Source organism: Kryptolebias marmoratus, linkage group LG1 (assembly GCF_001649575.2).
Source record: "Kryptolebias marmoratus isolate JLee-2015 linkage group LG1, ASM164957v2, whole genome shotgun sequence".
Taxonomy (NCBI): domain Eukaryota; kingdom Metazoa; phylum Chordata; class Actinopteri; order Cyprinodontiformes; family Rivulidae; genus Kryptolebias; species Kryptolebias marmoratus.
The window spans coordinates 27,687,658-27,700,151 of NC_051430.1; the positions used below are offsets into that span (position 1 = coordinate 27,687,658).

At 36.3% G+C, this 12,494-nt stretch overlaps 1 protein-coding gene across 1 annotated transcript in view; it reads right to left on the bottom strand.

Annotated features, from left to right (window-relative positions):
* Positions 1-1,251: 1,251 nt before the first annotated feature.
* ksr2 (kinase suppressor of ras 2) overlaps positions 1,252-12,494 on the bottom strand; it is a 99,964-nt gene continuing 88,721 nt past the window's right edge. Inside the window, exon 22 of the mRNA XM_017427871.3 lies at positions 1,252-5,620. Within this exon, the coding sequence (XP_017283360.1) occupies positions 5,614-5,620 (7 nt within the window). The 3' untranslated portion in view covers positions 1,252-5,613. The remainder of the gene's footprint in view (positions 5,621-12,494) is intronic.

Consider the following 12,494-nt stretch of genomic DNA (forward strand, 5'->3'; position numbering starts at 1 on the left):
AAATGAAGATTCATTACAAGCTTGAATGATAGATATGCTGTTTTGAGTGAGGACAGCACTGTGCGTGGCTGATGTCATGACAATGATAACCGGATGACTGAGAGATAAGGATAAGGTTGCAGATGTGGTTTGTCATTACCACAGCCACGGGAAGAAGCATGATGGGTTTGCATTATGACTTTTTGCAGCAAAGCATTTAAAAAAAACAACAAAAGTGATAAGGAACTGACATGGTTTACCGTATGGGGGCATGAACCCCAGCCAAAAATATTTCTCTTTTACAGCAAACAGTATCAATTAAAAAAAAAAAGATTAAAAGCACATTTGAATCAGCAGATACAGAAATTGCCATCATAAAGGAGATTACTCTGTATATTCAGGATAGTCTGTTTTTCTTTTGGATTCACTTTTTCTTTTTGAAAAAGCTGCTTGTGTTTGACATCAGCCTGTACATTCTCAAGTTTTTATGACAGACACAAATTTTTGAACATTTCCAAACAAAACCTGTGGAGAATAAAATGATTATATGAAGCCCTTTCAGTGCACCCTTGTACCACATAACAGTCACACTGAGACAATGTTATGGTGTTGTTTTATTTTTTTGTTTCTTGTTGGGTTTTTTTTTTTTTGTTGTGGTTGTTGTTTCAGTTTCCAAGAATATTCTTCCTTGTTAAAATCAAAAATTATAAGCTTTGGGGAACTCAAACGCAACAAATTCATATGTTTCCAGTTCTTTCAGTTTTTTCAGTCATTGTTGCAGCCAACAATGAGCTGTGAGCAAAGGTTAGTAAGAAAATAAACATTTTTGCATCCATTCAGCTGCACGTACTCATCTGAGTTTGTCATGGAAAACTGGTTTCCCATGGGTGACTGTCTGGAGTCTGTAAATATTTTGTTTTGATACAAGGAATTAGGCAAGCAAGAGAGCTGAGAATACCTAATTTTGCAGTCTGTTGCTGCCTGACTTCATCTGTGAATAACATTTCCACACTTTTTATTTTTTTATGTCGCGCTCCTGTGTTTGATCTTCACAGACCAACAGACTCTTAGCCATGTTTTAGTAGGAAGGTTAGAAGGAGGTGAGGAACTGAACTAAGTGTGTCTGCGTTCTGCCCACAGTGTGTACCTTCACACATGATGATGCAGAGCTTCATTGTAAAAATCAAACAAAACAAACAAACCAAAAAAACCAGTTGCTTATAAAATCCATGGAACCTAATTGGAAGTTAAAAAAAAGTTTTAACTATTAAGTTTTGATTCCTTTTTATAGTTTTGCTTAAATTTTAATAGTGAGCTTGGATGTGTAAACGTTGCACGCAATGCAAAGGGCTCCCATGTTGTTCCTATTGCTCATCTTTGAGCTTTTAAACACAGGACATGGTAAAAAGCAAGGTCTTGTACTTTTCGTGTACAGCCAGAATCCACTCTGACAGTCCACAAAACAAACAAATAAAAAAACATCAGTCATGAAAATTGTGCTGTAATTGTCACAGTGTGCAACCATGTCAAAGGCTTTCCCAGGTTCTTGCTTTGTTCATATTATAGATGGAATTATCATTATTATCTGCATGTAGGAGCAGCTTTTCAAACAAATAAATGAAATTGGTATTGAAAAAATAGAGCATTTCCAATTCAAGGACTTGCATTTTCACACAGATTTTTTTTTATTTAATTTTTTTTTTGCAAAGGATGAAGTTTTCCCTGCAGCTTCTGTATCTACTGCAGGGGTGAACTGAGTGCTTCAACCCTGAATTTAAAAAATGGGTTTAGAGGAAAATCCTCCAGATTTATCAAAGTGAAGCTGGAAATACTTTCGAGTGTTCTTGTTAATAACCACACAAAAATGCCACTAAAACCTGAAATCTCAAATCAAAATCATTAGAAGACATTTTCCAGTTTTGTGAAGGATCAACAAATCACACCAAGGCTTTCATTAAAGAAAGGGAAACCCACAATGAGCTCTGAAAGGACACTGACAAAAGTAAATTTAAAAAAATGAAAATCAACTAATGAAAAGCAGTCATTGCTGTAGAGTTGTGGTTCAACAGAATAATTAAAAAAAATAAACTAATGAAACTGGCCTCGACAAAAAGGTTGGTACCAGGAAAAGATTAAAACTAGTTTGACCATGTTAAACTAAGATGTTTCCTGTAATCAGCATCGCAGGGGTCTTCAGTGTTGTAATCAATCAGTCTGTGTGAAAAGTAGTCACTGTGCTGTTTGGTATCATGGTGTGTGCCACACTGCACATGGAGCACAGAAAGCCAAGGACAGAGTTGTCTCAGAATCTTAGAAAGAAAACTGACATGCATGTTAAAAGGTAAAGACCATAAGTCTATCTCCAAGCAGCTGGATGTTCCTGTGACTCCAGCTGCACAGATCCAGAAGTTTAAGGTCCACAGGCCTGGAGACAACCTCCCCGGATGTGACGACAAGAGGAAAACTCATGACAAATTAAAAAGACAGATAACTCCAACTGTAACCAAAAGGTCTAGAACAACTTCCAAAGAGATTAGAAGTAAACTCCAAGTTCATCAGTGTCAGATTGTAGCATGCATTGTTTCCACTCAATGGAAGACCATCAAAGAGGACACCACTGTGAAAGCAAATTGTAAAAAAGGGAGACTGGATTTTGCCAAAATGCATATTGAAAAGCCACAAAACTTCTTGGAGAGGGTCCTTCAGACAGCTGAGACAAAACAGAAGCTTTCTGTCAAGTCCCATCAGACTAAAAAATGAAACGTACTAAGAAAAGAACACTGTTCCTCCATGGGAACATGGAGGAGGCTCGGTTCTGTTCTGTGAATGCTTTGCTGCATCTGACACAGGGGGTCCTGAATCTGTGCAGGGTCCAATCAAATCTCAAGACTATCAAGACAACCTGTGCTGCTCGGTCTCAGTCACAGCAGGTCATGGGTCCTCCAACAGGATATTGACCCAAAACAGATAAAACCATCAAAGAATGGTGCAGAATAAACATTGGACTGTTTTGAACTACCCTGAACAGAATCTCATCGAACACTGGAAGGAGCTGAAACCCTTCAAACCTGAGACAGCTGAGCAGTTTGCTCATGGGGAGTGGGCCAAACTACCTGTGGACAGGTGTAGAAGTCTCAGAGAGACTTATAGAAACAAAAGGTTGTACAACAAATGATCAAGTTAAGGGTTCTTTTAAGGTTAAGGTCAGTTTCATTAATTGTTTTTTTTTTTATAATTCTGTTGAACCCAATCACAAAAGTAATGACTGATTTTCTTTAGCTGATTTTCAGTAAATATTTTCTGTTGTTTCAGGGACCATTGTGGGTTTTTCGTTGTAAGGATACAAAGAAAATTATCCACATCTGTAAATAAAAGTGTCAATGAGTAATATATTAAATCATCATTTCAGTAAAATACTGAACTGCACGTTCTCTTGTTTTTTTTTAAATTATTATTATTATTGCATAGCCTTGAGGTCATTACACACCTATGTGTGTGAGGGAAGAGTTTGAATGTTCAATTAGCTCATTGTCTTTACCAGTTACAAATGAAAATGTTCTGTCTAGTTATCTGTATTTTTGTGTCTATGCACAGTTATATAAAAAATAAATAAATAACTCCCATCCCTTAGTGATTTAATACTTTAGCAGTGTATTCTTCACAGAAAAGACGACATATTTCTTTCACTGGATGTGAATATCAATAGAGGTATTTAACATTCTTGTGGTTGGTAATTTTTGGAATTCATTCTTTTCTTTCTCATTCACTTGGAAAAGATTAATTTCCCTCTCCAGACAAATATGTGTGCCGATTTCTAAGTTAGCAGACCATGTAATAGAATCAGTTTAATGGAGATATTGTCATTGTCTGATTTCCTCCTCTGCCACTCTGTATCTTTTTGTCATTTTCACAAGAAATGAGTTGCTTAAACTTTCCTTGTCTAAAAGGTTTTAGTTGAGAATAGACAGCAAATTCAATGCATTTGACTGAAATTAGGTGTTCAGTGCTTAAAGATGGTGTAAAACTGAAATATTGATAAAATGTTGGTTTCTTGTTGTGCAGCCAGTAAAGTTCTCAACATGCATGCATTTAGTGAAAACCAGTGAAAATCTTGGTTCTGACAAGGAAAAGTTGTTGCAACCCCTTTAACTGAGATGCCACTAAACAAGGCACTTAACCTTCAACAGCGCAGATGCAGCTATTTAGTGGCCACTAGCAAGAAATGAATGTCTTTGCAGGCAGGCATGACTTGTCGCAGTTATGCAGCTAGACAGTGTTCAGACCATAAGAACCATATAAACTGTACCTCATTGATTCCAGGAAGATGCTTTCACACAGCAGTTTGTTTACTGATTACAGTTAGAAACAAAATCCTTGCCTTGCTTGTTTCTTTGCTCTGTTTTTCATTTTATTTTATTTATTTTTTATGTACAGAACAGTTTTGTGCTTGATAAAATTTTTGAGTGTAGCCAACTTGGCAGAGCAACAAATTTCACGTTTCTACAAACCTTGCATGTTATGACAGAATCAGGATTTTCACTCCAAACTACAATCTTTTCTTATTCAGAGTTTTACTTCTTAAAGATAAAAGGTATAGTTGATTAAACCTACATGATCAGTGAGTTAAAACTTCGTGGGGCAGCTGTTTTTCAGTGGTAGAGATTTTTCAACCAAACACTTGTGAGTCTGATCCCAAGCCTCTTAGTGAGCTGAAGTGTCCTAAGACTGTACACCCCTCCCATTGTCCCCATACTAGTGTTTGTCTGTGTATAAGTGTGGAGAAGGTTTAAAAATCTAAAACAAACAACCTAGTTTAAATTCCTGAATCTGTTCACTTTGTTTTCAAGGCCTAACCCAAAACAACTGTTTTGTGCATACATATTTAGCCAGTTGATTCCTTTATATCACATCCTAAAACTTTCTTAAATGCAATTTTGTTGTGGCGCTGTAGTCCCATTAAAGTTGGTAGAAGAAAAATAAACATTGCCATGCCTAAAAATCCAATACAAACCATGAATGTCCAAGTTTGTTTACTTTGAGGTGCCAAAAGCAAAAAAGATTTTTTTGGGGCTGAAAGAAAATCGTAAAGATTTAAGCCAATAAACCCCCTAAAAACAGTTCATTCCAGAAAATGCATTGGAATAAATTCAAAGCACGAGTCTTATTGTAGTGAATTTTTCATAGATCTTTGCAAAACAATAAATAAAATTACTTTGAAATTTGTCACAATAACTCAGATGCAAAATGAAAAGTTTTAATTGAAGGTTTGTGGGTGAACTGTTGAGAATGTGTCTCTTGGGATCTAAGCTTCACAATCATCGTCACAATTATCTTCAGGCATAGAGTGGAGAAAGGCCTCTCTGTTTGAAAGTCTGCGGCTTTGTTTTGTCACCCACTCTGGCAAAGTGGGCCAACACTGACCGCTAAAGGGTCCAGTCAGGCATGGAGAGAAACATACGCAGGTATGTGTGTGTTTGAGAACTGTGGCAAGGAGCAGCAGGAAAAGTGGAGGTTGTGGAAGCAAGGTGGAGCAAGACAGAGCGGGTGGCAGAGCAGGCAGGTGGGCGATGAAACAGATTTAAGCAGAGCAGAGGATGAGCTTCACGAAAAGACACAGTCCTGTCGATGCCTCCATTACAGCCTAAAGCAGGAAGAGGAAGGGAGGGAAAAAAGAAACAATATTAAATTGGAAGTTGTCTTGACACACAGCCCTGTGGGATACCACACTGTTAGAAGTCTCTGCTCAGACAAACAAGTTCTGATTAACAACATACACATTTATAACTGTACCTTAACAGTATGTTTTGATGCTTTAGTAAGCGTTTTACTGCTTGATGCACAATGTTTAATGGGTTCAATGCAGATGTTAAACCTCTGTGTGTGTGTGTAAATGTATGAAAAGCATGCTGGTAAAATAAATAATTCTTCTACTAGATTATAAGGGCTCTAATCAAAGGTAGTTTTTGACATAGTGGGATTTTTTTCTTATGAATGCATTTGTAAGAAAACAAAAAAGGGATTCATAAGATTTTTATGAGACCTCAAAAATGCATATTATCATCTATAATTTAAGAATTGAATTATATTGTATAAGTTGAAACGTGTGTTCTCATCCATCCATCCATCCATCCATCCATCCATCCATCCATCCATCCATCCATCCATTCCAATAATAAATAAATGGAACCACAGAAAGGTTTTTTGTTCTGTTTTGTTTTTTTAACTTAAGGCAAGAGCCAGACTGCCGTCACCTTTGACTTACAACCTTGACAAGTGAGAATTTACACTTTAAAGCCCAAAACTAGCTGTTTTATTCTCATTTTTTGAAAGTGCAAAAGTCAGCAGCTCTGAATAAAAACTGCTGAGAATAGGCTGATTACTCGCAGCATAACTCTGTCTTAAAGAATATTTAGCAATGGTACTGATATTTTTTTTTAACTGGACCTTTTTTTGACAAGATAAAAATTGTGTCGTTTAAATAAGATGCAAAGCTGGTAAAATCATCAAAGTGCCAAGACACGCACACACACACGAAAAAAAATCTATTTAAAAGTAGCATGATTAATTGGCAGAACTTGGAAAAGTCTCATTCTTAATCAGTTTAAAACATAAACTGTATCCATCCCTACATGCTGTGCAGATTGGAAATCTAAACTTTGCTATCATGAAAATATTAATAGATCTTCGTAAGTCTCAGATTCACTGTTCTTGTCTATTGTCTGCCAGATGGGCCAGCATGGGATTTGCTAGAGGGAAAGACAGGGTCACATCCTCCATCTTCTTGGATTATGTAATATTTATTTTTGGCATGTACAGTTGAAACCAGTGCAGTTTGTCAAGTAGTTGTCAGAAAGTCTATCATTCTCAGGTTCTTGCTCATGATGTGAAATCGCCACAGCTTGGTCACCAAAAACTTCTTCCCCAAATCTATACGACAGGCTGCGTCTGGGTGTTCTGTCAATATGACATTTCCATTTGATTTGACAAGACGAATATTTATGGCATTAGCGTTAAATTTATTTGCTCACTGAATGAGGCCAACAGCTGCGTGGGATTCATTGTGACGAATATGCAGGTGCTGTTGGTATATTTCTTGGCTCCAGGGCTTAACAAGCATCTCCTAACTGGCACGACTTTGGGCTCAGCAAAGCAGAACCTTTAACAAATTTCCGTTACTGGCCCACTGTGCAATGCTTCTGATTTCTTTTTCTGTGTTTGCCTTCCAAACCTCTGGTCAAACAAAATTCATCTCCAGCGTAATAAGCCATGTGGGTGTCTTCAAATGAATGAAGAGAACACCACAGTCCTTGGAGGCTAGGCAGAATAGCTAAACTGTCTCTAAATGTGCTGTTTGGAAATATGTAAACGGTGTGTTTTTATAAATCTAAATCAGGTTTGTGAAAATGAACAGAGTTGTTGTTGTACCAACAAAATGAAAGCACTTTTACCACTGTGCAGTAAATCATTAAGCCTTGAGGAGAGAATTCTGCCAATTTAGTAAAGAAAATGTGTAAGTGCAAGCTCAGATTGAGAGGTCACTTTTTAAATGAATTAACTCAATCATACTTTGCACCAAATCATACAAAGTGCTCAGCCCTGACATCACCTGCAGCCTTGTTGCTCTCCAAGAATATTACTTCTATAATCAGCTCAGAGTACAACAATTTAAAAAAATATATAAATGAACCAAATACAAAAGGAAAACATAAAAATATCAATAAAATGACTTTAGTTGTTTTCTTTTTTGAGGACTTTTTTTCCCTTGTGTGATTTCATGAATATATTTTTTTGTACACTACTTAATTTCTTTGTTGCTCTTTTTGTCAAAATATAATTTCTTAAATAATATTTTTGAATTGATTTTTTCTTATTTCTTTGCAACTGTAACTGTAATGACTGATCCTTAAATATTTATTTCTTTGATGGTGCATGTAAGCATCAGTTTATGAGGCTGTTAATGAACTACAGCTGCCTGTTTTCCTGTGACTCATTCGGAGAATCTAAATTACTACTAAATTTAGATTTTATCATGGCAGAAGTTCAGCATCTTTTTGACATTAACTAATTTTTGCATTACGGATAATTTTATTTATTTTGTTCTTTATGCCTATATGTTGTTAAAACAAAGTGCACTGAACCACACTAGGTTCCAACACTTCAAAGAATGTCCCCATAAATCCAAACATTCATGCTCTGGTGGGCTTCAGCCTGCATAAGATTGGCTTCATGTGGATTTTTCACGCTCCAGTAGCTGACGCTGAACTTCAGAAGTGAAGGTGAAGAAGAAGCAGGAGAAGGACCGGCTTGTGCAGACAGTTAGAGCTCTATCTATCTATTTATCTATCATTTCATTTTCCCGCTTCTTGCCCTCACCAGCTCCCCGTCTCTTCAACCAGGGAGTCACGGTTCTGACAGTGGATGAAATACACACACAGACACAAACATACACACAAGCATTCCCACACTTTCATCAACATGCCAGCTTGTTCACAGAAGAGTTGAATCAAATGACAGATGAAAACCTCAGGATCTATACTGGCTGAACTGCTTCACTGATGCTAATTCCAGTTTGCTCTTAGAGCTTCAGAGGAACCTTCAATTGCAAATAATCCACATGGTCAATATCCTTGGCATCACTTTAGTCTGATAAATAAACATTAAGAGCTTTAAGCTAAATTACCTACAAAGTTGGGAAAAAATGAGAAGGTGTTGCCTTATTTCTGCTAGCCCATTTGCACTTGGTAACAGATAATCTATGCTCAGGAGGTCTCTGGATACCAACCATGTGTAAGTGAAAAAAAGGTAAAACTCATTGTGAACTGATGGAGCCACCTCATCCAATGCATTTCGGGCAATATTCTATTAATTCTAAATGAAAAAGTCGAACTTGCATGAACATAAAAATCAAATAAGAATGAGTTGACAATGTAAAAATGAACTTGAACTGCTGGACATCTGATATGCTAAAATTTAAGCCACTTTACACTTTAAGCTTGAAAAGAAATTCCCTGTAGTCAACTAGGAACGTGGAGGCAGCTGAAGCCCGGTTAAAATTATTCTCTCAGATACTGTTATTGAACATTAGTCTTAATACATTAAAATCATGCCACGGTCCTAAGATGTCAGGTATTGTGAAAACTCAGAGCAGCAGTCATTTTCATCTCTACCATTTTAATTTAAGTGCAGCAAAATACCAGATGAAAATGGAGCTTTTAAGGTCACCTATTCATGTGGTATTTTAAAGTAATTACCACACTCCGACAACCCTAAACCTGATCAAATAGTTGTTATTTTACACCTTACTAACAAGTAGTTGTGTCTAAACCTAACCAAAATGCCAATGACAATAAAATAACAGAAGTAAAAAGAAATGGGTAAAAGAAAAAGGCACGGGTCGAAGTAAACATGTAATCTTAAAACAGTAACAACAACAAAAGTCTTTAAACCTAAAAACTGTTCTGACAGTTAGACTTGTTGAGTAAGTAATTTTTTTTGTTTAAACTGATTTAATTATAAGGTTTTCTTATTTAAAGTTAGAATTTTTTCAGTTGTGAAGTGTTTTTTTCCTTATGGTTAACAGCTGGAAATATACTTTTACTTAAATAATAAAATTCAGAAAGCTGAAGAGTGCCTGCTTGATTTGACTTTATTTATTTATTTATTTAATAACATAAATCTTCAATTTTGTGAAACTGTTTGTTAAAGAGTATATATCCGATCTTTTAATGTGAGTTCTGTGGAAAGGTTTTGAACAAATAATATATTACCTGTCATAAATTAAAAAAAAAAGCTTAACGGCTACTCTGAATGTGACCAAAGCTAAAGTGGATTTCTACCATCATAAATCAACTCAAGTCTCCAAAATTGTTATTGCAGTTCAAACAAGCAATTCTTAATAAACCTTTACACTGCTGTCCGTGTAGAAGGTAAATGAATCTTCCCAGGGTCTAGTGAGAAAGCGTGATAGGTTGTAGAGGGTTTAGAGCATGCACAAAACATTCGTAACAAGGTCATGATGATTTATTATCATGTTGGCAACATATCAGGGTCCCAGGTGGAGCACAAAAGAGCGTTGAGGGATGTGATGAAAACATTTCCAAGATATGAGCTTGTAGCTTTGTCATCAAGAATCTGAAGCTATACTAGCCAAGCTGGCCTCATCTGTAGGCCACGACTGTCATGGTTTTTAGGTTTTTGGTGTTACAATTTGTGCTTTCCTGTTTTTGAGTGAAGTTATCAGCATGTTTCAGTTATGTTATTTCTGTCAGTTTGTCAATGATCAGTTTTCTGTTACCAGTTTAGCCACACAGTTTTTAAGTTTTTGTTTTTTTCATGTTCTTAGCCATTGTTCCTCAGCTCCCCAATGCTGCTATTTTTCTCACACCTGCCCCTCATCTGCTCATTAGCCCAGATTTGTTTTTTCATTCTGTAATCACTCTTGCTTTTACCCACACCTCTCAGTCCCTGCAGCTTGCTGTCAGATCCCTGTAAGTAACTCTCCTGCTACCGTTCTCCTGTTGTCTGCAGTCTTGGGTTCTCATCACCAACCAACCACCACAAATTGTTACAAAGACAATGATTACGCAAGGTTATGAAATTAACGTAGCACAGACGTGATACCCCTGGCAGTAGCATTACGCTTGTGTGGAATGATCTTCTAGCGCAGGGGTGGCCCATCCTGGTCCTCGAGGGCCACTATCCTGCATGTGTTCCTTGTTTCCCTGCTCCAATGCACCTGATTCAGTGCTTAAATTACCTCTTCATGTTCTGCAGAAGCCTGTTAATCACCCATTGATTTAAATCAGCTGTGTTGGAGCAGAGAAACAAGTAAAACATGCAGAATAGTGGCCCTCCAGGACCAGGATTGGCCACCCCTGTTCTAGCATGTAGCTGCAAGGTCCAAGAGAGTCATTCAAGGGCAGAGCCCAGGGCAAGGTGGAAGTGGTAGTAATGCTGTGGGAACATACTGATGCTGAACAGAGCAGCATGAGGGTGCAGGAGACCATCTGAGGTACACAGACAGGATGAGATGAAACCCAGTGTCATGATTGTCTTGACACCGATAGAGGTTTCTGTGTAAATCATAGAAAGCATAGCAAAGTTATCATATAGTGTGAAAGAGGTCTAACGAATTATAAAATAGTATCCATACTACCCATTACATTTCTTTAGGATGGTAAAAATCTACTGTACTTTGGTCTTGACCACATTTAGAGTAGCCATGAGTTCCTCAATCCAGTCAAACTCGAACTCAATTTTTCCAAACTGAGATTGTTTAAAGAGTTATCTGCAACAGGTAAGATGTTAGTTGTTCATAACCTTTCCACATAAACCCTCTTCAAAGGTCCCAAACTAGGGATTTGAGGGTATAAATGTATCATGTTTTTTTTTGTCTTTAAATTATAAAATAGTCTAAGTGAAGGATAACTATTACACAGAAACTAGAACAAAAGCAAAATATGGATAAAGGTTGACTTGAATAAAACATTACATAAAAGAAATAGAAAACATTCAAAATGAAAACATTGTTTTATTCTTATACACTTTGAAAAGGATGAGTGCAAATAAAAGAGCTCATGATCAAAATCTACTCATCACTAAGCCATGGATCATCAGGTGTCAATAATTACAAGCTTTTTGGTAGCTTTTATCTACAATACAGTGACAGAATCAAGAAAATTAAACAACACAGAATCTATGCAATAAAAACAAAAAATGGAAGAAAATTAATTTATATGAACTAAAGAAAGAAAAGGAACCAAAACCACACATTTTTTACATTCAAAACAAAAAGTAAAACATAAAAAAACCACAAGGAATATAAATATTACTGCAAGTGACAATAAAACATACTCTACAATCTGTTCTGTACACTTGGCACAAATATTAAATCTTTGTTTTCCTGTCTGGTTGTTATCAGTTTTAGCGTCCGCACAAGTTGGTTCTTATTTGTTTAAACGCCAGTTTCTGTAATATTTTATATTATTTTTAAACAAAAACAATCATTCTCTCAAATAAAGCTGGTGGAAGGTTTTGCAAAGCTTGATGCAAAATTAGAGATGAAATTATTTAATCGACAAGTCATCAAAAAAAAATGCTGACATACTTTATATAATTGTGAAAACTTTTTTTTTTTAATTCAAGAATGAATATTTGATAATCCTTTTCATGCAAGTGAAAGTCATAAACAGTACAAATGAATAAAATAAACCATTCACTAACCATATTTAACTAGACAAATTTTAAGAAAAGGAACAGATTGTTGGTGTGTATTTTCCAACACTGGCAGATGTGTTTATCATGAGGTGGAAAAATGACTATTTCACATAATTGGATTATCTCTACTGAGTTGATGTGGCTGTAGAGATTAAAAGCAGTGTACAGCTCAAACATTTTATAATAATTCATGATAACATGACTCATGTTTGCTCTAGCTCTAAAACATACACCTCAAATATACTTACAGGTAAGATGTTGATTGTTCATGAAGTAGAAAAATGGCCTTGGTTGGGCTT